Here is a 26,744-nt window from a genome sequence, read left to right on the forward strand (position 1 = left end):
AGAAAGTCTCAAAGCCTTGTTTCTCTACTCAGTTTAATGCAGACTAATAAGAGACAACCTCTGCCACACATATAGAGCCTCAAGAGAACCTATCCTATCAGATTCATTATACATTCTCAAATCTATTGGCAGCATAAACACCTACTCAAGGAATCTCAATCTCTTTTGCAACATAGATAAATCATGTCAAAAGGACAAGACTGTATCACAGAGAATATCTCTTCTATGGAACTATGCTCCATTTCACATAAAGTGATGCTTTTAAGTGATGCTTTTCCATTACTCTATTCAAATGTAAATTAGATGAATGGATTGGAAACTGCAAATTCACCCCAGTTTAGCAGCCGTATCTCTCACAGAAAATGGCAACAAGCAAATGTCCCATCATTTCCACAACTCGGTTATTTGTATGCAAAAAAAGAGGGCTAAAAACTACCACTAGAATGTAAAAATAGGATTCCGAGAATATTAAGATCCTTACAGATCAATAGTCTAGAAAGTACACATGAACTTAAGAACCTATCATTTATTCTGAATAATTTGTGTAATGCCAATGTTATGCACTCCATACTAGGGTAACTTTTACACTTTCTAAAACATCTTCAGCATTAAAAAAAATAAAAAATATAATACAATCGTGAAATAAATCAATCGGAATACTTTGCAGAATATCCAAGATAAGTTGTACACAGTGGATCTCACACAAAATAAAATGTGTTCTTTTGTTATGGGAATAAAGGAGGAACGCTGATTCATGCAGTCTGGCTCTGAGAAAAAGCTGAATTAAACGGCAAGTATATTACCACAATAACAGATCTAGTCATAGAATCTGTCATTCTGTATGTTTATAGGCTACTCGCAAAATGTAAAGATGTGTTCTGTTTAACTTATATTATCTGCTCCATGACAGAGATGAATAGAACCCTTAGTGTGGCCTATGTGACCCAGGTTTGAGCACAAGCTTAAGCACTGTAGGGTCATCCCAGGTGGGGGTAGACTGAGCAGCTTAATGGAGACTCAGAAAGTCGTGGAAGAGACTGGATTTCCAGGCTGCCTATATAGTCTCAGGGATAACTGGGGTGGGGGGCATTGTAATGCAAAAAATAAATAAATAAATAAGGGGAGTTGTGCAATTAAGATAAAATGAGGGGGAGTGCAGGCAGATTGATCACAGTGCAAGGTGTCTGTGCCGCAGCATATATGCAGAAACCACTTTATCATCACAGGGATGATGGTGGAGGTAAACCAGTGGCCAGATGGTAAAACCTACCCTCCCACAAGAATAATGATATACTGGGATGTGTCTGTCTCCTGTATACATTGCTGTGGAGAAAAAATATACTGTGTCAAGGCAGATAGTAGACAGTATGGCAAAAATTTAGAAAAATAATGCACTATGACTTGCTGTCCTTTGCAATGCTTAGTTAAACTTTAAGTACTGGACTATGTGAAAGGTGGTCATATTATTGCTCAGAATTAATGACTGAAAATGTTCTAGTATCAGAAATTCATGGTTAGTCATTATTTTGATTCTAGCATGACAGGAATTTGTAAAGTTGGTTGTAGATCTTGAAAGAATTATATGAGGTGCTTCAAGAGGAAATGTTTTCCATGGACAGATACTGACGTTCTACTTATATTACTGGCTTAAATAAAATAACATTATTGTTCCATATTAGATAATCAGAGCTGATAATAATCCATATATCTTTAGCTATAGTTTTTGGGTTGGTTATCTAACCTCACTATGTTTAGGAACCCAGCCTTCTTGCAAAGACTGGAACACAAGATGGACGAGAATGTCCATGTGGATACAGTATATCTACAGATAGAGTACTTCTGTTACAAATTAATGATCAAACAGTAACACATTTTGCACTGCACTGGTAATCATGATAGTCTTCTAATTTCTGGAAAGAAAATGATTATTCTATAACTTCCAAATTCTAATTTGAATTGTTCTCTGAATCCCTTCCTCCAACTCTACGTGTGATAAAACAGCATCTTGGCCTGCTTGTATGTAAATGATAAATATGTTGAGGTGTGGTGTGCCTTGTATGAGATGTTGAAATGGTAATATTCAGGATGACTTTCAGCTGGTCAAGCTCTTCCTAGTGGGTTATATGCACAAGTTACATCAGTGCTAATACCTCATCTAGATCTAAAAATGGTTTTAGACATGCAGGGAATGAAAATGAAAAAAAATGTCATCAAAATGTTTGGTATATAGCCTTTGTATAATTACAGAAACAATGTATTTAGAATAAACTTGTCAAATAATACAGAGTAGCCATCAAAGTACATTTAATATCTGTGCTCAGTGCACATTTGAAACAGTAATCATTTGCTCCTTCCAGGAATCTTACTGTAGCATTTCTTTTCTTCTACCAGATGATATTATTTTCAGCCTTCTGCATCTGTGGCCTGATTGGAGGAATATTAAACTTTCAATTTCTAAAGGCACTGGCCAAAAAACATTCACCTTCCTATTCTTTACAACTGGCTTCCATGACTCTTGCCTGTTTGGGAATCGGTGGTTGTACTCTCTCTTCATGGCTTACTTGTCGACTTGCTAGCTTTGAGCAGCGCAGGATGTTCTTAGAACGGGAGCACTCCCTCCATCACTCTCATGAAATGGCAGAGAAGGTAAGAATGTTTTCTTACTACAGTATCCAGTTATCTGCAATATTATTTATCTCTCATTTTTTTACGATGTGCTGATAATTTTATGATTAGATTAAAAGTTAATTTTAGAAATGTGAGATTACGTTTTACTAATTATGTAACTAAATGTAATGAAATCAATTACAATTCACATGTTTTACTTTCTTCATTATACCAGTCAATAGAACCATCAATGTTAGTTGTTAACTCTGCTTTTGCCAGAGCACACATACTGCATAAGTCGCCTTGCCTAGTCAGGCAAAGGAATATTTTGTAACAAACTTGAATTTTTTTAACTTTTAATTTTCTAGCTTTTTGGAGATTGACTGTGACAAAATGTTTTGGCACTGACCAGTTTATAAGCATGCCATGTAACAAAGGGAAATCACATGACAGATTATAAAAGTATTCCTAAAACAAACACGCGCAAAAAAATGGTCAGAGAAATACATACAGTTCCATAATTTTAAGTAAGATTGATTAATTCAAAGAATGATGTAGAAAGGCCCAAATTAGGTTCAGAACATGCTGGTATGAGTGGGTTATTCAAGGCTTTGCAGAAATGAGGTTAATGCAGGGATTTATATAGGCAGCATATGCTAGAAGCACTGGGGTATAAGTGGAAACTAGATGTAAATTTGTTGAGATTCGAAAAATAATAAAGGTATACATTTGCAGTGGTTTATAGAAACGAGTAAACTGAGCTAGAGTGATATGCTGAGATATGTTAATGAGTTGGAAGTAATGAAATTAAATATTGAAAGAGATGGAGGAATACAATTTGCATATGAGTTAAGAAGGTATGAAATGAAAAATTCAACATAGGGAATAAAGTATTCATGGGCAAGGTAGCAAATCAATGAGAAAGCATTCAAGGTTGCCAAGAGCAGTGTTGCACTTTATTTAGTATTTTGATAACTTGGTAAATAAAATGGCCATAAGGCTCCATTTTAGCAACAATCTAGGCAATACACCAATAGTATATGTAACACAAAACATGCAGAATATAAAACAAAAGGAAATAACTTGGCAGGCATAATTCACAAGATACATGTATATAGCTGATTTAAGAATCCCTCATAATGACTATAGATTAAAATAACCAAAATTAAATAACAATAAAATTCATACTTCAGAAAGTCATCAAAATACAAAGTTTATATCAAGATAACAAATAATATAATGTACTTTAAAGGAACACAACATTGTTTCTAATTACTAGTTATATAACAGGAATAGTAAACTATGGCAACTTTAAGCATCTACAAGTTACATTTAATCATTTGAGTCAGAAATATTCCCAGCCGAATCCAGAATCCAGACATTTTATATATATATATATATATATATATATATATATATATATATATATAGTGGTGCAGTGGCTCTGCATGTCTTCTCTATGCTCATGTGGGTTTCCCCCTGGGTGCTCTGTTTTCATCCCACATTCCAAAGACATGCAGTAGGTAGAGTGGACACGCTAAACTGGCCGTAGGTGTCAGTGTGCATGTGAGTGTGTGCTGTGGAAGAACTACTGTAGCAAGGCTATCCACCCAGTGGTGTAAACCTTGGCTCTAGATAATCATTACTGTTGAAGTGATACCCTGACCCCATGTGCAAAAAAATCAGAAAAACGGATTATAGATGGCTGAATGGATATAAGGGGCATGTGTGATAGGCCTACCATGCATTAAAAGTTGCATCTGTCCAAGGGGGGGGGGGCACAGTAGTTTATAGTAAACACTTGTTTAAGATTAGCACAGTATGTTAATCATAAGGTTTGTCTGCTCTCTGTATTAATGATAACAATATTTCCTTGTCATTTTTGGAACATGCTAAGTGTCTCCATGAAGAAAGTCAGAGGCACTGAAGACTCCATGTGCCTGAGAGCTTAAGGTAAGCTGAAGTCTAGGATCACAGAAAACTTAACCCCTTTACTGCGTTTTGAATTATGTAGTGAGGACAAACAGAAGAGTGTGCTTTGAATAACAGTGACAGCATAAAAGGTCACAGGATGAAGCCCAGGGAATCAGACATAGTGCCTACCATGCTGCCAGACTGATGGGAGTCCTAAGAGATGAGGGGACAGGACATTAAGGTGTCTTATGGCTGTCATGGGTGAGGTGGGAAGACATCTATTCTTAGCATTCTGACAGCACGTGCATGGCAATAGAAATCTAGCTGTGATTGAATATACAATATCAAACTACATGACTGAGAAGCAAATAAGATCACAGTGTTGAAAAAAGTCTGAACTGGTGGTGTGTCTTAAGAAAGAACCCCAGACTGTTAGTATTATTAGAGGTAAACATCAATGGCATGGCTGAGTCTAGCATGTTGGTTTTATGGGGTTCAAAAATGGTTGAATTAAAGTGCAGAGTTCATAGCTTTGGATAATTTAAGGACAAGATCTGTATTGTAGCATGTGTAGGCTTGCTTTTGTGAGATGGTAAACATCTGTTCATAGAAGGCATAAAAAACTCAAAAGATAAATAATCAAGTTTTCCATTAATGAGCACTAAATTAGTTCTGAGGGAGGTGCATTGAACCAGCAGGGAAAATAGGGCCTGATTCCAATAGACTTGCTCTCAATGTAAACGACTACTTACACTGACAGCAGGTCTTTTAGCATCTGTCCCTCAGTGTAGGTTTATATAAAGGACTTTCACAGAAGTAAGTCATTTACACTGAGACCAAGTCTTTCAGATTCAGGGTAGGCTTACACAGTAGGTAATTCAGTAAAATCCAATACTGGAAATTAGATAAAATGAGTATCAGTGGAACATGGGAAAATGAGTAAAATAATCCATAAACAGACTGGATCAAAAAGGAAGAAGGACACAACAAGAGGAGGAGATCATTTCTGATAGTTGTGACTCATGCAAAAACTATAGTAAACTAGAGCGTTTAATGGAAGAGCAAAACAATGACTTTGTGGCATTCACAGAAACATGACAGAGAAAGAATCTTGCCTGCATGTAGATGTGTTGAAATGAATAGATTACAGATAAACTATAGGAATGTGCACCCCTGTATATGGGAAAAAAATAACCAGCACAAATAACTAAACATAGACAGGAGGAACAGTATACCAAAGAATTGACTAGATAAGACAGCACAGTCTGCAGAAAACTGAGTAACCCCACTGTCTCAGATGGAGGGAAAAAAAACTAAAAATGATTTAAAATATACTAAAGATGGCACAAAATAATGGGTGTTTTGATGAAGGATGTACATATACCACATGTAAACCCAGAGGCAGAACAAGGAAACATTGGGGCATTCACTTGTTGCCCCTATCCTTGAAGGTCACAGGTGCTAAATCAGGGGTGAATTTGCAATTTCCTATACATTCATCCAAATTATGTTTGAATAGAGTAAGAGAAGTGCTTTGCTTTACGTGGAGTAGAAGGTAGTTGCACTGAAGATGTATTCTCTGTAATACATCCCTATCCCTCCAACGTATTTTATTTACACTGCTAAAGAGATTGAGATCCCTTTAATAGGTGTTCACACTACCACCGGACTTGAAAGTGTGCAATTTTTCTAACAGGATACGGTTTGTTGAGGGTCTATATGGAAAGCAGAGATTGCCTCTTAGTAGCCTATATTATACTGAGCAGAGGGATGAGGCTTTGAGATGGTCTGGATAGTTTTTGCAATTTAGGCCCTTGATTTTTTTGTGAGAAAACATTGTGGTCACTCTGGTTGTGAAATACTGAATGGGGAATTATATTCTGTGATCAACCTGATATTAGTCAGGTGCAGTGGAATAATTACATCTCCAAGCTATGAGATAATAAAGGATTTCCTTACTACAGTGTCTACATGGTGATCAAAAGACAGCTCATTGTCAACATAAGTTCTCAGATCCCTGATTTTGGGATCAATATTCAAGGATGTGTTGTCAATGTAATAGCTATAAAGGAAGTCATTCTTGCCGAAGGATATTATTATACATTTCTTGGCATATAGCTTTACTTCATGTTTTTGACAACAGCTATTGGATTCGGAAAGGTTCTTTCGGAGGATTTTGGTTTGCTCCTGAGAATTTATGATGGCACCAAGTTTACAGGCATCTGTAGATTCGGTCAGCCGCAGACACTTAACATTTGCTTTGACCTCCATGAAGTAAGTGCCAAAGAGGAGTGACCCAGGAACCAAATCCCTAGTGTACATCAAAAGTGGCAGGCATTTTGGAAGAGGTAAAGTCACCCATACCAATTTTCTGGGTCCTATTTGTAAGCCAATTTGCTATCCAACAAGTTACAGAGGGATTTACATTTAGCTGGAAGAAACCATCTATGATACCAGAATGTGAAATGTTGTTGGATGCCTTTGTGAGGTCTAGGTATGCTGTGTGTATTGATCTGCCCTAATCCATTGTTTGAGTAACCTTCTCAAAGTATTCAGCCAGGTTAAGTGGGCAGAATATGGCTTTGGCAAATTTAAAAATAAACCACGTTGGTTCATTTGTTTCTTGAGTGACACTTAAATATACAGAGTACATCTATGGCCTTGTCTTTTCTGATAAGACTCAAAGCCTTCAAAAACTAAAAGCAACTTTGATTATTTCCTGCTGGTGAAGAAAGTAATCTCTATTTGGTCTGTGAATTGTTTAAACTGATAGATTAAATTGATAGAGCTGCTTTCTGTTTTACCTGTTCCATTTTGTTTTTTGTTTTCAGAAATCTATTTGGCCTGGTGTTTTTGTTTTTGTGTGTGCAAGTAGACACTTAAATTACCTAGGCTGCACATTTTATGTTTTTTTTATTGGTTAGTTTGTTTCTTGAGTGATACTTAAATATGCAGTGTACATCTGTGGCTATGAATTTTCTGATAGGATAACAAGGCCTGTAAAAACTAGAAACACTGTTGCTGACTCCCTGCTGATTATTCTCCCCTCCCCTCTCCATCCTATCAGTCATTGGTCTGCTTTTTAAACTGGGTGATCTTTAAGCTGCCGACCCTTACTGTAAATTGAATAAAATAAGCTCCTCATTTTCTATACTGCAGTTGATATCTTATATCACTTGCCTTCCTTGTGCTTATTTTGAAAAAAAGTGCATTTTGCCTCTCACTGTCTATTCTACTGATTTACTTGCTCTAAATTCATTATTTAGCAAGATGGTGGATAAAGTAGTATATTTTTACATTCTACCAAGCTTTTTCTGTATTTTTACATCAACAGGACAGAGGATGTTCCATCTAGTGGCAGTGGGTGGTAGCCTGGTCTTTACTGGTTGGGGAAAAACACTACAGATTCCTGCATGTAGTTGTTCTATTGGCCAAAGGGCTTTTTAATCAGCTTAACTTATGTTTAGAGCCTTTATAAATTCTACACAATTGAGTGGCTCTTGGCTCATTTCTAGAAAGCAAGGTACTTTTATTGAATAATCACACCTTTATAAGCTGTTTAAAGTACACCACTGTTATCTTGAATTACTTAGTCCCCCAGATTCAATAAACTCAGTGTAGGGTTTGCATAGACCCTATACAGAGTGTAGGTGTGACCGCAACTGCACTCAGCAGTGCATAATCCATATTAATGAGGCGAGGCATGCCTAAGCTAGTTTTCACACCTTTTAGTAGTATTGCTGACTGTGAAACCTTGTAAACAAACATGGATATCAATTCCAAGTAAAGGAGAGCTACAGTCCGCAGATTTCCACGGAATGCTACGATGATTACCAGGGCTGTACACATAACTTCTCTCACTCTTAAAGCAATAAATATGGACAAAAGCATATATGTCAACCTCTTAGAGTAAGAAATCTGGACAAAGCCAGACATAATGGGGGTGGTGGGACAAAGGCCAAAAAAGAGGGACAATTTTTAAATATTGCTCTTACAAACTTAGAAAGTTGATAGAATAACAGGTTTTGCGTTGACATACATTAACTGAAAGTATGAAGTCTGCAACTCAAATATCTGTCATTATTTTCTGACTCCATTTCTCAATGATTTGCTGATGATTTGCCAGGAAACCACAATTTTACAAGAGAAAGACTAAACATATGAAGCAAAAATCTAGACATTCTGCAAAACTCTGTACAGCTGAGAGGTATTGACAAAAGCCATACATAATGCGGGGACACAGGATGATAACTAGGGACATACTTATTAAATATGGCTATTACACACTTAGAAAGTTGATAAAATGACAGGTTTTGCATTTGCAGTCTGAGACTCAAATATCTGTCACATACCTCTCAACCTGACAAATCCTGACAGAATGGGGGGACAAAGGCCCAAAAATAGGGACAGATTTTAAACACTGCTCTTATAAACTTAACAGGATTTGTCTTAGCATGCATTTTTCTGATGGGTATGAAGCCTGAAACACAAACATATATCATTATTTAGTCACTTCAGTCCTCAGATCATCCCATTATTTTGCCAGAAAATCTTAAATTTTATGAGGAACAGACCGAAAATATGAGGCAAAAATATGGACATTCTGCAAAAATCTGGACAGTTGATAGGTATGGCTGTACAAATAGCTGTCATTCTGTTAGTGCAACTTATCTGCACAGAAGTCAGTAATAGGGACATATTTCACAGAGATGCCACATGGGAATATGTTTGAATGTAACACTCTCAACCTCTTAGAGCGAAACATGTGGACAGACCATAAAAATGGGGGGGGGGGGGTAAAGGGACAGATTGTTAATATTCCATGTCCAGACTTATGAAGTTGATAAAATATATAGGTTGTAAATTAGCATGAACTTACTGAAGGGTATGAAGTTTGAAACTCAAGTGTCAGTCATCTCTTACTGATTGCACTCTGCAGTGACATGCCAATGATTTGCCAGGCAAACAACATGTTATGATGAAAAGATCACATATATGAGACAACTGGACATTCTATACAGATCAGGACACTTGAGAGGTATGCACCTAAATGTCTGTAATACTGAGTCACGGCAGTCCAGAGATCATCCCAGTGATATGGTAGAAATTCACATATTTGATAAGGAAAACATCTGGACATCCTGGTAATATCTGGATGGTTGAGATGCATGAATGTGAAGCATATGGTCCAAATGCAGGACAGTGTACCTACAGTGCAGTGTATTCCGATATCCCATTTCTGGAATTCTGTACTGTAGCTGTATTAATTATCTGTAATAGGACATGGGAATGCCATGTACAATTATCACTCACGGGAAGCATGTATATTGAATAGGGACACAGATGAATTGTAGGAAAGAGTACAGGTGAAACTCCCAAATGTACAGCTGAGGAAGGCATGTCAATGGAAAATCATTGGAGCAGTATCACCAAGCACATATCTGTATGGTACAGTAAAGACTGTACAGTGAAAATGTGTTGTCTGTGACTGTCACACAAGATGACATAACAATGGGGAGGATGTGTGTGTGTGAGTTAAGCATCCTTACATGAATACTGCAGGGGACATATATCAGGGATCTGACATACAATTGAGGTAGAGTGCATATTTGGAAGCTGTGCAAACTGATATACCTGTATATGAGTGTACTCTCAGCAGAGGTCTCCAGCACGGTGGTCACAGGTAAACGATCATGGCAAACATTACAAGAATCAGACACAATCATGGACAATATCTGAATAATACCACCACCAATCCCATGCCTCTGAAATAACATATGTGATGTGGAGCGATACCAGATGAGCCTGAACACACACAGGACAACTAGTATGATACAGCCACAATCTATGACGGTAACCATGCACACTGTTTTGGTACTGTAATATCTGCAGGAAGAGGTGTTAGGAGAGACACTGCTATACCTGTATGTGACAGTATGGGCACTACAGGCTAGATCCCTTTTGTGCAAGGCATATGTCTATGGCACAATTCACACTGTCACAAATGATATACAGTACATGCCACTAATGTTGTCAAACACCTAAATATGCAGTGTGTACATAAGTTGAACAGGTAGCACACATGCATCTGGTGTAATGACTTGAGTGTTGCTCCACATCATCAGATATTCATGTATATTCTACAGAAATAATACTTAGGTATGGACAATAAGCTATGTGACAGCGCACTGTTTCAAAGTGATACACTTCAGTTACACAACAGTGGAAAATGCGCAGGAGGGTACATGGAGAAAGATGCATTGTACTCAGTTATTGGTGTGATGAAGGCTGGTAACCCTGACATTAGTATACCCTCTGATATGCATGTCCTTTGCATACCCAGTGCTTGTGCTACAGTCAAGGGAGTAATCAGCACTGTGACCACACGCTGGTGGATGTATCACTTACCCTCTACCCCAGGACACAGGTCACATACCTATTGGTCTAATTATAGGCTGTGATGTCCACATTTTACTTGGGTGTTGTGTCTGTTTCCTGATGCAACACATCCCTCCATGTGTCTCATCAATGCAGGTCATGGCTGTGGCAGCAGTCTCTGGTATGGGATGATACTGTGTGTATTATACTAATATCAGAGTTGGAGTCAATGATTGCCCACAAGCTGTAGTCCTTCAGGCAGCTGTTTGAACACATCATGTGCATGTCATCTGTGATGTCCATCACTTAACTAAGGTGCAGGCAAGAGTCTAGCAGACACCCTGATGTACTCAGCCCTTTTCAATAGACCTGAGATATATGTCACATCACGCATTTCAACATAGTGAGATGCCACATATGTCATTACAGAGGTGAAACCATTTGGTGATCTAGCTGTTTATGGCCACATATGACAGTGTTGATTGAATGTCACAGTGTGACTTTTTGTCAAATGCCTTTACCTGTTGAAGTTCCACAAGATAATACTGTTGTCATCATGCATGCCCTTGATGACCTCTTTGAGGACATCTATCAGATGTAACAGACCTGATGTAGCAATAACCACTCACACAGGTCTGTTGCATACACCTGGAATTTTACTAGTATACATATGGAAGATGTCCATGATGACATGTTGGTCTACCTCACAGTCGAGGAGAGTCAGGATGTGCCTATACATGCATGCATCAGGTGCTGTCCCCCCAACGCAGGTGGACGCATGTTGATGTACAACCTTGTATGGAACATAGGCCGTATAACCTTGTATGGAACATAGGTCGTGTGGAGGGTGTGTTGAATTGTGTATTCCACGGTATCAGGAAGGTGTACATGCTGGGTTATGCCACAGGAGATCTGTGATTTTGTCAGAGCACATTGATTCCATGTGATAGGCCTGGAGGAAGGTAAGAAAGTGCATACTGCCTAATGTGATCTGGCCTAGGGTGTTGACACAATCACACATGGAGGTATCATTGAGAAAACCCCCAAGCTGGGGAATAAACCTTACATCAGGTGATGGGTAAACAACTGGATCACTGACAGAACACCTCATGTGACAGTGGGTGACTCAACCTGTACCAGTAGAGCTGTCACCATTGGCAAAACCATCACTTAACTTGTATTTCCTGACAGTTCAGGCTAAAGTATATGGCATTTGGTTTACCAAGTTTGCTGATTCTTGCATACTGTACAGGAGGAGCTAACACATTCAACTGAATTGTGACAAAGGCACACGATCTACAAATAAATGCAGAAATGTATGTTTATAATGCTGGCCATCTGAAAAGTGAAGTTCCTTGTTAATCACAGCATTGACAACAGTCCTGTTATGCAGAAACCAAGTGATGCAAGCACTGGGGACACATTTAGACAACCGTCTGAACTTTGACCACCAAGTGTCCACACTGCTATTAAAAGCCTATGTTGTGCACATCATAAGTCACGCCATCATACTGACATCTTAGGATTGTATGACAGCACTGTAGTCAAACTTTATTTCAGCACTAATAGAGTATAATTATCTTTTTTACATGTACCTCACCAGACAAATGTAGCAGCTGGAGAGACCACAGGGCTTTCTCAGCAAGATAACACAGGGCCTGCACACCATGTCATGATGTATGTGGATAGGTTAAAAGCCATGTCATTGTAAACTTTATTGTATAGGATATTGTGACTTCTGCCTAGCCCTCAGGCCAAGCTCTGACCCTGCCCTGGTGGGAGTACTGCATATCAAAAAATATAATATAGCTGATGACATCTCAACAGTGTCTGTTTAGGACAAGATGACAGTATCCAACATGCTAGTGTAAAATGCTCTCTCTAACATCAGGCAACAACTCACACACGCAAACACAACCCCCCCCCCCGATGGCTGCAGTGTGAATAGAACCCCTACCTATCTAAGTACACAAACTATAGACTACAGTATTTAACAGAAGCACCACAGCACAAGTCTGACTTGGAGAGTGTCAGACAACACTTTATAGCTGATGACGTCAGCAGTGTCTGGTGAGGAGAATATGGCAATAACAGTGTTCCACATTCTGGTGTAAAAGACTTTCTGTAATGTCAGGAAACAGCTCACAGCCACAACCAGTTGACCGCACTGAGAATAGAACCCCTACCTGTCTAGGTACACAGACTACAGAATACAGTACTTTACACAAGCACCATGGGACAAGACTAATTTATATAAGAGTGCAGGTGAACTTATAGTATATGACATCAGAAAGCCATGTGGGAGCCAAGAGTTTGGGAGACCTGCATGAAATGGATGTGTAGGTATGTGCAAGTATCAAAATACTGGCAATCCATGCCATTAGAGAAGTAACTGTGGGATACACACTTCTGCTATTCTGTCTATTCACACACACACACACACACACACACACACACACACACACACACACACACACACACACACACAGACAGACAGTCAACTGCAGTGAGAACAAAACACCTCCATATCTAAATACACAGGCTACAGAACAGAGTACTTAATGCAAGCACCATGACACAAGTTTGATTTATACAGGAATGCAGATGTACTTATTGTAGATGACATCAGTAGGCCATGTGAGGGACAACAGTTTGTGACACATTCATAGGCACATAGCTTCACAGATTCATATGAGGCTACTAGCCTAATAGCACTAGGGTGTGTAGAAGCCTAGCTATGTAAAAACACAAGTACCCTTATTGATCATTGTTGGATGGTTGTTATTAGCAGAGCATATTTGTGAGCAGCACCAGCTGGCCCTCTACATGAGGGACATGGGTGCCAGCTCTGAGGCAACTGTACAGTCACCCAACCAATAGTGAAGTTTGCGATTGAACAAAGTCATTGAGGAGCACTGCTTCATATGCAGTGGGAGCCTATTACAGCCTCTGGGGTGGCACCTATATCCCTCATAGACAGGTCCAGTTGTTGATGCTCACAAAATCAATCTGCTAACAATGATCATCTAAATATGCTTAATAAGGGCACTTGTGTTTTTAGACAGCTATATTTCTGTTGCCTCATGTATAGTGGTAACCATGAACTCCTGAAATGTACCAATACAATATGTGAGAGATGCAAGTATACAATGAATCTAGAATAAATGCTCTGTCGCTCTCAGGTAACAATGAACCATATACCAAACAGGTTGTCAGGACACACACTTCACCTCCTTAACAAACCAAGTGTAAAACACATAAACCCATATACACAGAAGTACTCATTAGAAGCCTACTGAAAGAGCAGAGACCTCACAAATGCAAACTTCTGCACATATGACAGTCCCAACAGAACCCACTACACATAAAAAACAAAGGTATCAGTGTCTCACCCATTAAGCCCTTAATGCAAAACACCTCAAAACAAATGTCTTGGTTATAGACGAATCCATAGTGAGACACACAGGTGTCCCCCTCACCAGGCTGTATAAGCAGAAAGTCACAGTCATCTGCCTGTCAGGTGCCAGGATCTGCAAAGTCACACATGCACTGAAGTCTCTCAACAAGAACCACAACTAACCCTCTGTAGTACTCATGTTGGAGTAAATGGTTTAAGACGTACCTCAATGGACTATATGAAGAAAGAGAGCTATAACTGACCTCTTAGATTATGTGTCCCAGACAGGTATGACCTTAGCCCTAAGCAGCATTCTATCTTCACCCAGGATGATTCCTCAATACAAACAAAAGTATTATCAACTTCAACAATTGGCTTAGCTAATGGTGTCACCCCAGGGGGATCCAGTAGTTGTCAGGTTGGGATGATATGGTTGGCAGGCCACACTGCTTTGTCAGGGATGGTCTTCATCTGTCACCTCTTGCCTTTTGGTTACTGGCCAAGGTACTTGCCTCCCCCATAGTGACTTTAGGCAATGTCATAAGAACAAACTTCCTGACATAAAAATATCCTCCAAATACAAACTCAAGGTTAAGCTGCTTAATGCTAGGAGGGTAAATCAGAAACTACACTCAATGGAGGCACTTCTTACTTGGGAAGATGTCGATGTTTGTGAAGTCACAGAGACATGGTTTAGGGCCACAGATAGTACTTCGGCCATCATAGGCTATAATGCCTTCCACACGTTCAGGCCACAAAATGAACATGAAAGAACCAAAGGAGGTGTATCCATCTTCATAAAAGACAAGTACACCTCAAGACTGGTTAAGCAGTATGACTCCCTAGAGTTACTACAAGTCCAACTAACTGTAGCAGAAACCCCCCTCCACATCATTGTTAGCTACAGGTCCACAAACATGAACCATAAAAACCACACAGTGCCTACCTGGACCTACTTGAGTCACTCATAATTCAGCCAAACATGGGCAACTTTAACCATCCTTCCATCAACTGGGATACATATAGAAGCTCAAACTTGCTCACCCTGAGATTCCTGCACTTTGTAAACATGAGTGCTCTGGAACAGTTAGTCTGCACCCCCACAAGGGACTAGCATGTCCTTGACTTAGTTCATACCAACATGGGAGATTCCTGCATCAGCCCATGTGTGAGACCCTCCCTGGTAAGGTGTGACCATAAATCAGTCACATTCAGTGTAACAATCGTACCTGACCCCCCCTCATGATCCAAAAGGTGGAAAAATCTCTGCAAAGCAAACTATAGCCTCCTACGTGATGGCATTTATAGTTTCAAACCTACTGCCACCAATGACAGTATAGATTCCTATACAGAGGTCTACACAAATGCTCTGTATAAACACCTTTACTAGCCTTAGTTGTACCAAAATGGATCAAAACGTGCTCATGAAAAAAAGCTGCCCTGATGGACATCTAGCATAAATAAATTATATAACAAGAGAAAGAAACTGATTTCCAGGAATAAGAGGGAACAGTCTCAGCAGAAGAACACCCTCCATAGCTTGAACAAGCAAATGAGACATCTTGTAGAGTTCTCTAAAATTAATTATGAAACTAAACTGGCATCCATAGCTATGGATAATCCCAAGACATTCTTTAGCTATGTCTATAATGTAAAAGGGAAGGCCCGGCTTTGCACCAAATTCAGAGTGGATGGTACCACTCATACTGAACCTGAGGACATAGCCAACCTGTTAGCAGGCAGATTTGGCAAGAATTTCATACCCCTGTCTCCAAAAGTCATAACCCACAGTATACCTGTCAGTTTGCTACCTATTATCTCCAAATAACCAGTCATAACCACACTTGTTAATGCCAGAAACACAGCCTCTATGGGACCTGATAACATCTCTGCTTACAAAACAGTCTAAGGCAAGAGTTAGCAGAACTACTAGGTACTCTCTTCAACCACTGTCTAAGTATTGGCTTTGTCCTGGAAGCTGGGAAACAGCAACCATAATACCCTTGCACAGAGAGGGTCTCTCAATTGACCCAGGGAACTATACAGCCTAAGCCCGACCAGCCTTGCCTGTAGGGCATTGGAGAGAATCATCTTGGACCTTATCAACAAGGAAATTGGTGACCTTGAAACTTTTCACCTGACTCACTTTGGCTTTGTCAACGGCAGATCATGCCTGTTAAACCTAGTAGAATTCTTTGAGTGTGAAAACAAAGCCCTGGATGAAGGCAAATCAGTACATACTGCCTATTCGACTTGCTCAAGGGCTTTGACACAATCCCCCACTGAGACACTGCAGAACTCAGCCACCTTGCCATATGTCATTAGATGGGTAGCCAACTGACTCATCAACAGAATGCATACAGTCATAGGTGGGGATTCCACCTCTACCAGCAGACCTGTTACAAATGGTGTCCTACGAGGATCTGTGCTGGGCCCTCTGCTGTTTGGAATGCATTCCTCAGAAAATCAAGCCAAGAAAAGATGGCTGAACAAGTTCACTGACAACTGCAAACTGGACACAATCACTTGAATCAACAAATGATGTTAACACATTACAAAAATGTGCCTTAAATGATTGTTGCCATAGCCACAGATTTAAAGTTAACCCAAAATAATGCACTATTATCCCTTTTGGCAAAGGAGAAGTCTATGCAAATTACACTTTTAGTAATACCCCTATGTTCTAACCAGAGAGATTTGGGAAGGCAGGTTGATAGCAACCTCATTTCTGATCATCATGTGTCCACAGTGATAATGAAGGCCCATTATGTTGCACACCTCATAAGTGAGGGCATAGCATCCAGGACTAAGGATGTTATAACTCCCCTGTACTTGTCCCTCATCAGATCAATAATAGAGTACAATACTCCCTTTTGCATGTACATCACCAGACACATACAGCAGCTGGAAAGGCCTCAGAGGTTTCTCACTAAGAAAATCCAGGGACTTATAACACAATACCTACATGGACAAACTGAAGGCCCAATCACTGTACTCCGTATTATGTAGACTGCTGAGAGGCAACTTGCGGCTGTTCTACAGAGCAGTCTTGAACCCTGCCTTAATGGAAATGCTGCATCTCTACAAATTACATGGGGTAAGATTCACTCGCTCTAGGGACTTTAACCAAGCCTGCGACATCAACATGACATGCTGGAGAGACAGACATGTCTCCCAGAGATTGCAACTCCCATGAAACAAACTCACAAGTCATGTGAAACTGTGCTTCTCAATGATTCTATTTAAGAGTAACTGGGACAATTGGATAGGAAAGCATAGATTTACCCTGAGGGATTCACCTATGTCAGTCTTTGACAGGGTCAGTCAGTGCTGATCATGGATTCGTAGATATGGACTACATGTCTAGGTCTATAAGGGAACAATGGAACAACTTGGGTAGGCTAGACAAGGCCCTAGGGCCATTAGCCAAGTAACCTCCTATGAACCTAGGGTCATTATGGTAGTAGCCTCATATGAACCTATGAAGCTATAAACCTATGGAGGCCTGCCAGCATCTTGTCACACACATGAGCTGCTGATGTCATGTACTATAAAGTTCAGCTGCAGTCTTTCAAAAGACAGACTTGTGTCATGACACTAGCATTACGTACTGTGTTCTGTAGTCTGTGTACTTAGATAGGGGTTCTATCCTCACTGCAGTCAAGTGTGTGTGTGTGTGTGTGTGTGTGTGTGTGTAAGGGTGGCTCTTGCTTGACATTATAGAGCAACATTTAACACAGCATGTGGGACACTGTTATTACCATATTCTCAATGGACACTGCTGATGCCATCAGCTATATGAGATGCCTGGATTTGTGATCATCCCAACAGGGCATGGTCAGACACTGGCCTGGAGGCTAGGCAGACATCACCTCATCCTATACCAGATAGATGACAGTGACATGGCTTTTAATCTATCCACATACATCATGCCATGGTTTGGAGTCCCTGTGTTATCTTCCCGAGAAAGCTCTGTGGTCTCTCCAGCTGCTGCATGTGTCTGTAGAGTTATATGCAAAAGAGAGCATTATACAATATTACTGTTCTGATGAGGTTTGACTACCGTGCTGTTATACAATCCTAAGATCGAATATGATGATGTGACTTATGAAGTGTACCATACGTTTGTCCTGGAAGATCATTAAAGAGAGAAGTTAGAAAGTAATGATACACATTGCAGTTTCTGACATCAACACCCTTACAAGACCATTCACTGTAACATTGTGAAATGTTGATGCTATCAACTGTCTAACTTTCAAAGGTCAATATAAGTCAAAGGTACAATGACCAGTTCAACAACACAAATGCAGATATACTAAGACTAAGTTAGCTATGCACCCTGAGCATCAGACACAGCTTTTGTATCCCAGAATCCAAAAGACAGAACACAGGGATATGGTACAGTTATCATCACTTGCACAGGGTGTTGTGGGGAGGGGCAGGAAGGCTAGGCTGACATAGAAGGTCAGTGAGTGTGTGTGAGTACGAAGGAGAAGAATAAAACAATAAAGGGCCAGTCAGACAAACTGAGCAACTGATGTGTGTTTGTCTGTAGGGATTCTCCAGGTGAAATTAGTGTGCGAGTGTCTACAGGAACACAGCCAAGTGCTGTGCTAGCTCTATGCCTTGGTCTGTCGGACAGGTGTGAGCCATGCTAGAGGTGGCAGTTCATCCCTGTCATCCCCAACCATGAGAACTGGCTCTGCCAGGAGTTGCAATGACACATCCATGCCCATGGTCAGATGCAGTGATGCTACCTAAACATGACTGATGTCTGCTGGATGAGCTCCCTTCACAGGGATGCCCAGGACCATGACCCCATGGCCTGCTATTTCTGGGTGTGGACAGCAGACTCACTGATGGAGCAATGGAACTACTGCCACTATGGCAGCATGATCGGTCATTGCCATGTTGACTAACAGCAGATGATGTGGCTGACCTATGCCCATGAGGATGTTGTTCCCCTCTCACCAGGCATTCCATCACAGCACTGCTTTTTCCATGAAAGACACCGCTAGGGCCATCACAGACATCCCTTGTTCCAACATATCATTTGTCTGATCTAGTGATTAAACAACATATTTTATGTGATTAATGTGATTGATGTGTTTAATTGTATAACTGAATGAATGTTTAAACTAATATATAAGGATTATGGGCATGTGTTCTATTTTGTACTCCTGGAAGGCACTAGTTGTCGAGGTGCTAGAGTGTTTTATTAAACCCTTGTTCTGTGGATTATTCTAGCTTTGATTTCTTTGTGTGGTATTTGGTAATGCATTTATCATTGTATATGTGTATTACCAATACTTTGAACAAGAACATGGCTGAGAACTCCAAACTACGCTTATAACTGTAGCAATCTTCAATCCCCCCAAAACAAGCCATGTTAATACAGAATTAACTTATTAATTTCAATTGTTTTACTATACAACAGTATTCAATTTTTGAGATATCAAAATTTACCTGGAAGCTCCTCCTGGGATGTGCTTGCTGTCTTGGAAGGTATTGTGCACACATTCAGGACATGCTGTACTGTACTCTCCTGGGAGCTGTCTGGATCTCTCAGATTGGCCAGTAACTCTTCACTGGGGGTTAGTGGTGGTTCCTTAGCAGGCCCTCCCCTGGTAACCATTTGGTCATGGACCATTTCAGCTGCTCACCTTCTTGCAGATTTTATCATGTCAGTGTCCCTGTGGAACACCTGTTCATATATTTTGTCATGGCCATCCACGACACTGACATCATGAACAATCTGCTTCCATATTTGCATCCTAAAGGCCATATCTCTCCATCCCTTTTCCTGGAGAAAAGCACCATGTTGCTGAAACCTATCAACTATGACTTGAGTTACAGCATCAGTGAAGGGGGGTCTCCATGGATTGACATGCCTCTGTGACATACTTATTGGTGTCCTAAAAGACAATAGAAGTTTATTACACATAAGTATCACATAAGTATAAAATAACTGTTTCCAGATAAAGCTGAAAAGGTAGCCAGTCAGTATTACCCAGTGGAGAAATATAAAACAGTCTAGAGATGTAAAATACAAAAAACAGGCAGGATGCAAAACAAGGAGAGTAAAAAGAGCAACAGATCCTTGTTTGTGCACTAAAAGTATGTCACCATTGCCCCCCTCAAAGAATAGTCCATTCTTGTTTATGTCATAACAGTAACCTATCCTTACTCCCCCCCAAAAAACAGGCAAATGACTTATTTTGCTAACAAAACCTCTTTGAAATGCTAAAAATGCTATCAAAGGACCTGTCCCCTGACACGTGTACATGTTTATCACACAGCATTCCATTTTCATGTATTGTTATTCATGCATACCTCTGAAATGACTTGACAAACAGGCCTATGCCACCAGTACACTTCTAATTAATGCATACAGATAAAAGTGTAAAAACCTTTGCTTCACACTACTCTTAAATACATTCCAGCATATGCAGTATGTAGGTGACAAAATGTGAGCATACCTGCTGAAGTTCAGTAGTCCTCTGTACAGATATATCCTGAAGAAAAAATGTTTGTGCAGTCTTCCAAACATATACAACTCTCCTCACCATCAGTTTGGCTAGCTACATGTTTGCCTTTTTGTAATGGTGTACATTATTAATAGTTTGCATCTGTCTTTGTCTGTGTTTCATAGATACAAATTACAGCATAAGCAGCTGAATTACATGCTAAACAACCAATCCAACACTGTGGAGCTATTTAATAAGCTATAAAGGATCCATGTAGACTTCATGCTGGTTTTGTGGAGCTATTTAATAAGCTATAAAGGATCCATGTAGACTTCATGCTGGTTTTTCCTGCAGAAGTCAAAACTTTTGGAGTACAGACATGGAAAGTCTACACAGACAGAATGTTAGGGGCTGCTGCTGCTTTAATCCATTTGTATGTGCTAGAGGCTGCAGGCAATGCTGCCGCTGCTGCCAATAGGCCTAGGCTGAGACAGAGAAGAGTTTCAGGCCACATTTAGCTTATCACAACCTACATGACGTGGAAATTGTAGAGCAGTACATGGTGGACAGGGACACACTACCAGAACTCTGCGACCTCTGCTGCCCTCAACTCAGAGCCAAACAAGGGGGAACCCATTCCAGTGGAAATTAAGGTATGTGTAGCTCTTAGAATATTAGCTACAGGTACCTTTCAGAGACCAACAGGTGATATGCTGGAGGGGGTCACTATTACATTATAGAAAAGTCAGTTCAGCAAACAGCAATTACATTGAAAGTTCAGTTCATCAAACTGTTCATAGTGAGATTGCGATACAGTGAAGGTCTGTAGTGTGATCACAGACTTGGTATATATAATTAGCAGGGGGTGCAGTGAGGGGACACAGCCCCCCCAAGAGCAAATTCAATGAATTGCATTTTCGATGTAAGTGCTGTTTGGTTAACTGACTTTTTGATGATGTAATACAGATCCGCTGGGGGTGTCACAGCATCATCATTGTGGATCCTCCATCAATTCCTGGATGTTATGCTCCAACATGCCAGGGAGCACATACATTTTCCCCATAGTTCTGAGGAGAGAGCCAGAAATATGCAACAGTTCTACCAGGTAGTGCACTACCCTATATTACTGGGTGCCACAGATTGTACTCATATAGAAATGAAGGCATTACCTGGGAAACATGGTTGCCTCTACATTAAAAGAAAGGGCTACCACTCTATCAACTGCTGAGTCATGTGTAATGCCAAGGGAATCATCTTGAATGTGTGTGCTGGCAACCCTAGCAGTTATCATGACTCACATATCTGGCACTTCTCCCAACTGTACCAGATGTTTGCTAGGGGGGATATCCCACAGGGTCATCCACTGGGGGATGCAAGCGATGCACTGGAACCATGGCTGATGACAACCATCAGAAATGCAAACACACCCATGGAAGGATACCATAATGAGGCATACACTCAGACCAGAAATGTCACAGAGCATGTGTTTGGCCTGCTGAAGTGATTGTTCCAGTGCCTAGATACATCTGGGGGAGCCCTGCAGTACAATCTACTATGTACAGAAATATTCACTGTATGTGCCATGCTACACAACATAATCCTGAGAAAACAGCTGCAGCAGGATCAACAAATGGAAAGGGCGCATATCCCACCACCAATGCCAAGGTCACCATAGCTACAGGCAGATGAGGAGTCAGAGGGGGAACCACCAGATGCTGTGGGTGTAGGCAGACATAGGCGTGCCCAGTATAACATTGCATTGGATAACAGACAATGCATAGCACACTCACTCACCACCTAGGGGCCTAAAACCATCCTCCTACTCACGTACATATAGTAACACTGATGCCAGACAACTCACACAACCTTTACCTCTCTCTGTACTTGCTATATACTGCTTGCATCAGACAGAGTCAGCCCTGGAATAACAATGTGGCAACTGCTGCATTTACAAGGTAAGCCCTGAACCTGGAGTGTATTGTTTAATAATATTATGGCATATCCTTGTATTTCATCACTTGTCACAGTAAGCAAGTAAAAAGTGGGAGATTTATATAATCATTACTGTAACATGTGACAGCAGAGACATATTTGACTTATGTGTGTCCATTAGTAAGTAGTGGGCCTCAGGTATCAAAGATTCACTCAGTCATACTTCTCAAAAGTAATGATGATCACTCCATACCCTCAGTTTAGCACCATACATTTGTACTGAAACAATATTGACGAGAGAAGTTAGAAAGTAATGATACACATTGCAGTTTCTGACTTCATAGCCCTCACAAGATCAAACAGGCAGTGTACAAAATAAGGACAGTAACAAGAGCAACATATTCCTGTTTGTACCATAAAGCATGGATTGTGCTATCCCTAACAGAACCAAGATGCTATCCTCCAAGAAAAGGAAGCCAATCTGGTGGTCTTCTGCCATAAACAAACTCTACAACAAAAGAAAGAAACTGTTGCAAAAAAGAGTAAAATCCCACAATTGGAGGAACTCCCTGGTCAGCCTCAGTAAGAAGCTGAGATCCCTCATAAAATCCTACAAAGCTAGTTATGAAAACAAAATTGCCACTGATTCTAAAGACAACCACAAAGCATTCTATAGCTATGTCAAGAATCTCAATGGCAGCACTCAGATCTGTTCTGAGTTACAGCACAATGACACTAAATATACAGAACCAACTGATATTGTCAACATCCTGGCAGATAGGCTCAGTGCTAACTTTAACCCCCTCTCACCCCCTAAAGGGCCCATCTTTATACCGGAAGAATGCAAAGTTCCTGTAATCACGGCTGCACAGGTAAAAACCTCACTCTCCAAAGCCAAGAACACAGCATCCATGGGACCTGATAACATCCCAGGCTGCCTTCTACATGAACTACAGAATGAACTGGCACCCCACCTAAGTACCATGTTCAATCATAGCCTCACCTCAGGCTTTGTGCCCATTGAATGGCGCACCACGACAGTTATCCCACTTCACAAAGGGGGGGCCACAACAGACCCCGGGAACTACCGCCCCATTAGCCTAACGAGCCTCGTCTGCAAGGCCATGGAAAGTATCATCATGGAACTCATAAACAAAGACAGTGGAGATCTCCAAACTCTGGACCCCACACAGTTTGGGTTTGTAAAATCAGATCATGTCTCCTAAACCTGATAGACTTCTTTGAAGTAGTCACCAAAGCCATAGATGAGAGTAAGGTTGTTCACACAGCCTATCTAGATCTCGCCAAGGCATTTAACACCATCCCCCACTCTGGAATTATAGATAAACTCACTAAACTAGGTATAAATCCCTATGTCACAAGATGGGTTGCCAATTGGCTTACTGATAGAACCCACACTGTGAAAGTAGCAGACTCCAAATCAGACTTCAGCCAAGTGACAAGTAGAGTATCAAAGGGTTCAGTCCTGGGTCCTCTCCTGTTTGGCATCTACTTCTCTGAAGTACAGGCTAACACAGAAGGTCTTTGGCTAACTAAATTCGCAGATGACTGCAAACCAGGAGCCATAATCGAAACTCCTAATGATGTGGACATCCTACAAAAGGGCCTCACTGAGACAGATGGCTGGTGTCAAAGACATGGTCTCAAGCTCAATGCCAAAAAGTGCATTGTCATCCCCTTTGGTAAAAACTCTGTACCCATGAACTACCACATAGGTGGTAGTCTACTTAACACCGAAAGTGTGATAAGAGACCTTGGGATACAGGTGGACAGTAGTCTCTCCTTTGATAATCACATTGCCACAGTGGTCAGGAAATCCTTCTACATGGCACACCTCATCACAAAAGGTTTCTCATCCAGAAAAAATAAGGACATTGTTCCCCTCTACTCATCACTCATTAGACCCATTATAGAGTACAATGCCCCTTTTGGTATGTACCTCACAAGACATCTACAACAACTGGAAAAGCCACAAAAATACCTCACAAAGAGGATTACTGGCCTCAAACAGACGCCTTACACAGACCGTCTCAAAAAGCTCCAGCTTTACTCCATTGCATATCGCCTACTCAGAGGCGATCTCTCCCTAACGTACAAAGCTATGTCAAACCCAGAGCTGTTGGACATGCTCCACTTAAAGAAATCCCAATCCCTCCGAGCTACATGCTCTAGGGACCTAAACCTTGTCACCACAATAAACAGAACATGCTGGATGGATAGATTCCTGTCCCAGAGACTTCCCATACTCTGGAACAGACTACCTATCTATGTCAAACAGAGCTCCGCATTAGCACTCTTCAAGAAAAATCTTGATGATTGGATGGGTAATAGGAAATTCACCCCGGGGATCACTTCTGTGGTTCTGCTTGACAGGGGCACAGGAAAATAATTTTCTTGGGTGGCAAAAGCCAGGGTATCTTTTTGGCCTAGCACCTACCTATGGACCTATGAACTCACCTTTGCTCCCCCCACCAAAAGAACAGTCCATTCTTGTTTGTGCCATAACAGTAACTCACTTTTGCTTCCCCCTGCGAAAAGAACAGTCTATCCTTGTATGTGCCACAACAGTAACTCAGCTTTGTTTCCCCCCTCAACAGAACAGTTGTACCATTGTACGTGCCATAACAGTAACTCACCTTTGCCCCCCCAAAAGCACAGTTTATTCTTGTTTGTGCCATCCAACTTGCCCTTCAGTTGTTAGTAAATGCATATCATATTACTGCCAGTTAATATCTTCACACAATTTAAAGCCAATGATATAGCTTGGATTGCAGCCTGCATGTCTCAGAGTATTGGTCAAATAACTGATGAATGACCAGGAAACAAAGAAAAGTAAGACAGAGCTGTATAGATGGAAGCATTAATCATAACAGGTTGTGTAATCACTAACTGCATTATATCCAAATATAATACTAAACAGGTTCATAGAGTAGTAATAGGCTAATTGCCCCAGTGGGTTAGTTAAACCTAGCCAATTTACCCACATTAGAATTAAACCCTGCACCTTGTGTCTACTAGGCAAGTATCTTAACCATTATGCCAACCTCCCTCTGGTAGTTTATGGTTTGACATCAGTGTATATTCTGTTGCAGTTGGTTGTACGATGAATGACCAGTTCTTTGCTGCAAAGCTGTTTCTGAGGCAAAGAGAGATAAGGTGCCCATCCTCTTTTCTGAAGGTGCATTGGAGTAAGACTAGAAATCCAAACTTATGTAAACATATTTCATGTGTACTAACATTTTCTGCTGTGTATATCATAGATTGCTTTTCCTCCTTTCAACTATTTCTCCCTTTTTATTTTTTCTTTTCTTTTATATTAAATAATACTAAAAACCTACACAATTTGCAAACAAATGAAGTGGAGGTTGGATGTTAATGAAACAGAATCTGTGAATTATGCACTGCTTACTTGCATTTCCAACCTTGACAGACCTACATGTAACATCGAAAGTCTAACCTGGCATACCCACCCAATGATGTAAGCAATCACAGTTGCCATCCCATAAACACAAAATTGACGGAGTGCCTACACGATTTGAACATCCCTACATGGATCCAATTTTTTGAGATTCAGCAATTCTAATGAGTTCAGACCTCATTTGTATATTCACCATGCTGACAGCCCTGAATCTACACCATTAGAAAACGTGTAGCTAGGGAAACTGAAGGAGCTGAATGTTGAACACAGAAGGGAGGGTATTACATTTAAAAAATGTTCCTATTTTGAGTCTTTGTTCCCTGTTCATTTTAACCTTATCAAGATACAGTGAACTAGCATACATCTCGACTGTGCAGATTTTTATAGAATGTCCAGTTTTCGCCTCATATTTTTGGTCTGTTCTGCATACATTTCTTTTTTGATAAATCACTGGGATGATCTAATGATTAACGTCGCTAAATAATGTCATGACATTTGAGTTTCAGACTTTATAACCTTCATAAAATGCATACTAACACAAATCCTGTTATTCTAACAACTTTCTAAGTTAATAAGAGCAATATTTAAAATGTGTCCTTATTTCGTATGT

At 40.4% G+C, this 26,744-nt stretch overlaps 1 protein-coding gene across 1 annotated transcript in view; it reads left to right on the forward strand.

Moving 5' to 3' along the window:
• Positions 1-26,744, forward strand: part of TMEM196 (transmembrane protein 196) — a 473,179-nt gene that overhangs the window by 407,185 nt on the left and 39,250 nt on the right. Inside the window, exon 3 of the mRNA XM_044064716.1 lies at positions 2,392-2,646. Coding sequence (XP_043920651.1) covers positions 2,392-2,646 — 255 coding nt within the window. The remainder of the gene's footprint in view (positions 1-2,391; positions 2,647-26,744) is intronic.

This window comes from Protopterus annectens, chromosome 3.part0 (genome assembly GCF_019279795.1).
Source record: "Protopterus annectens isolate FY-2018-M chromosome 3.part0, PAN1.0, whole genome shotgun sequence".
NCBI classification, from domain to species: domain Eukaryota; kingdom Metazoa; phylum Chordata; order Ceratodontiformes; family Protopteridae; genus Protopterus; species Protopterus annectens.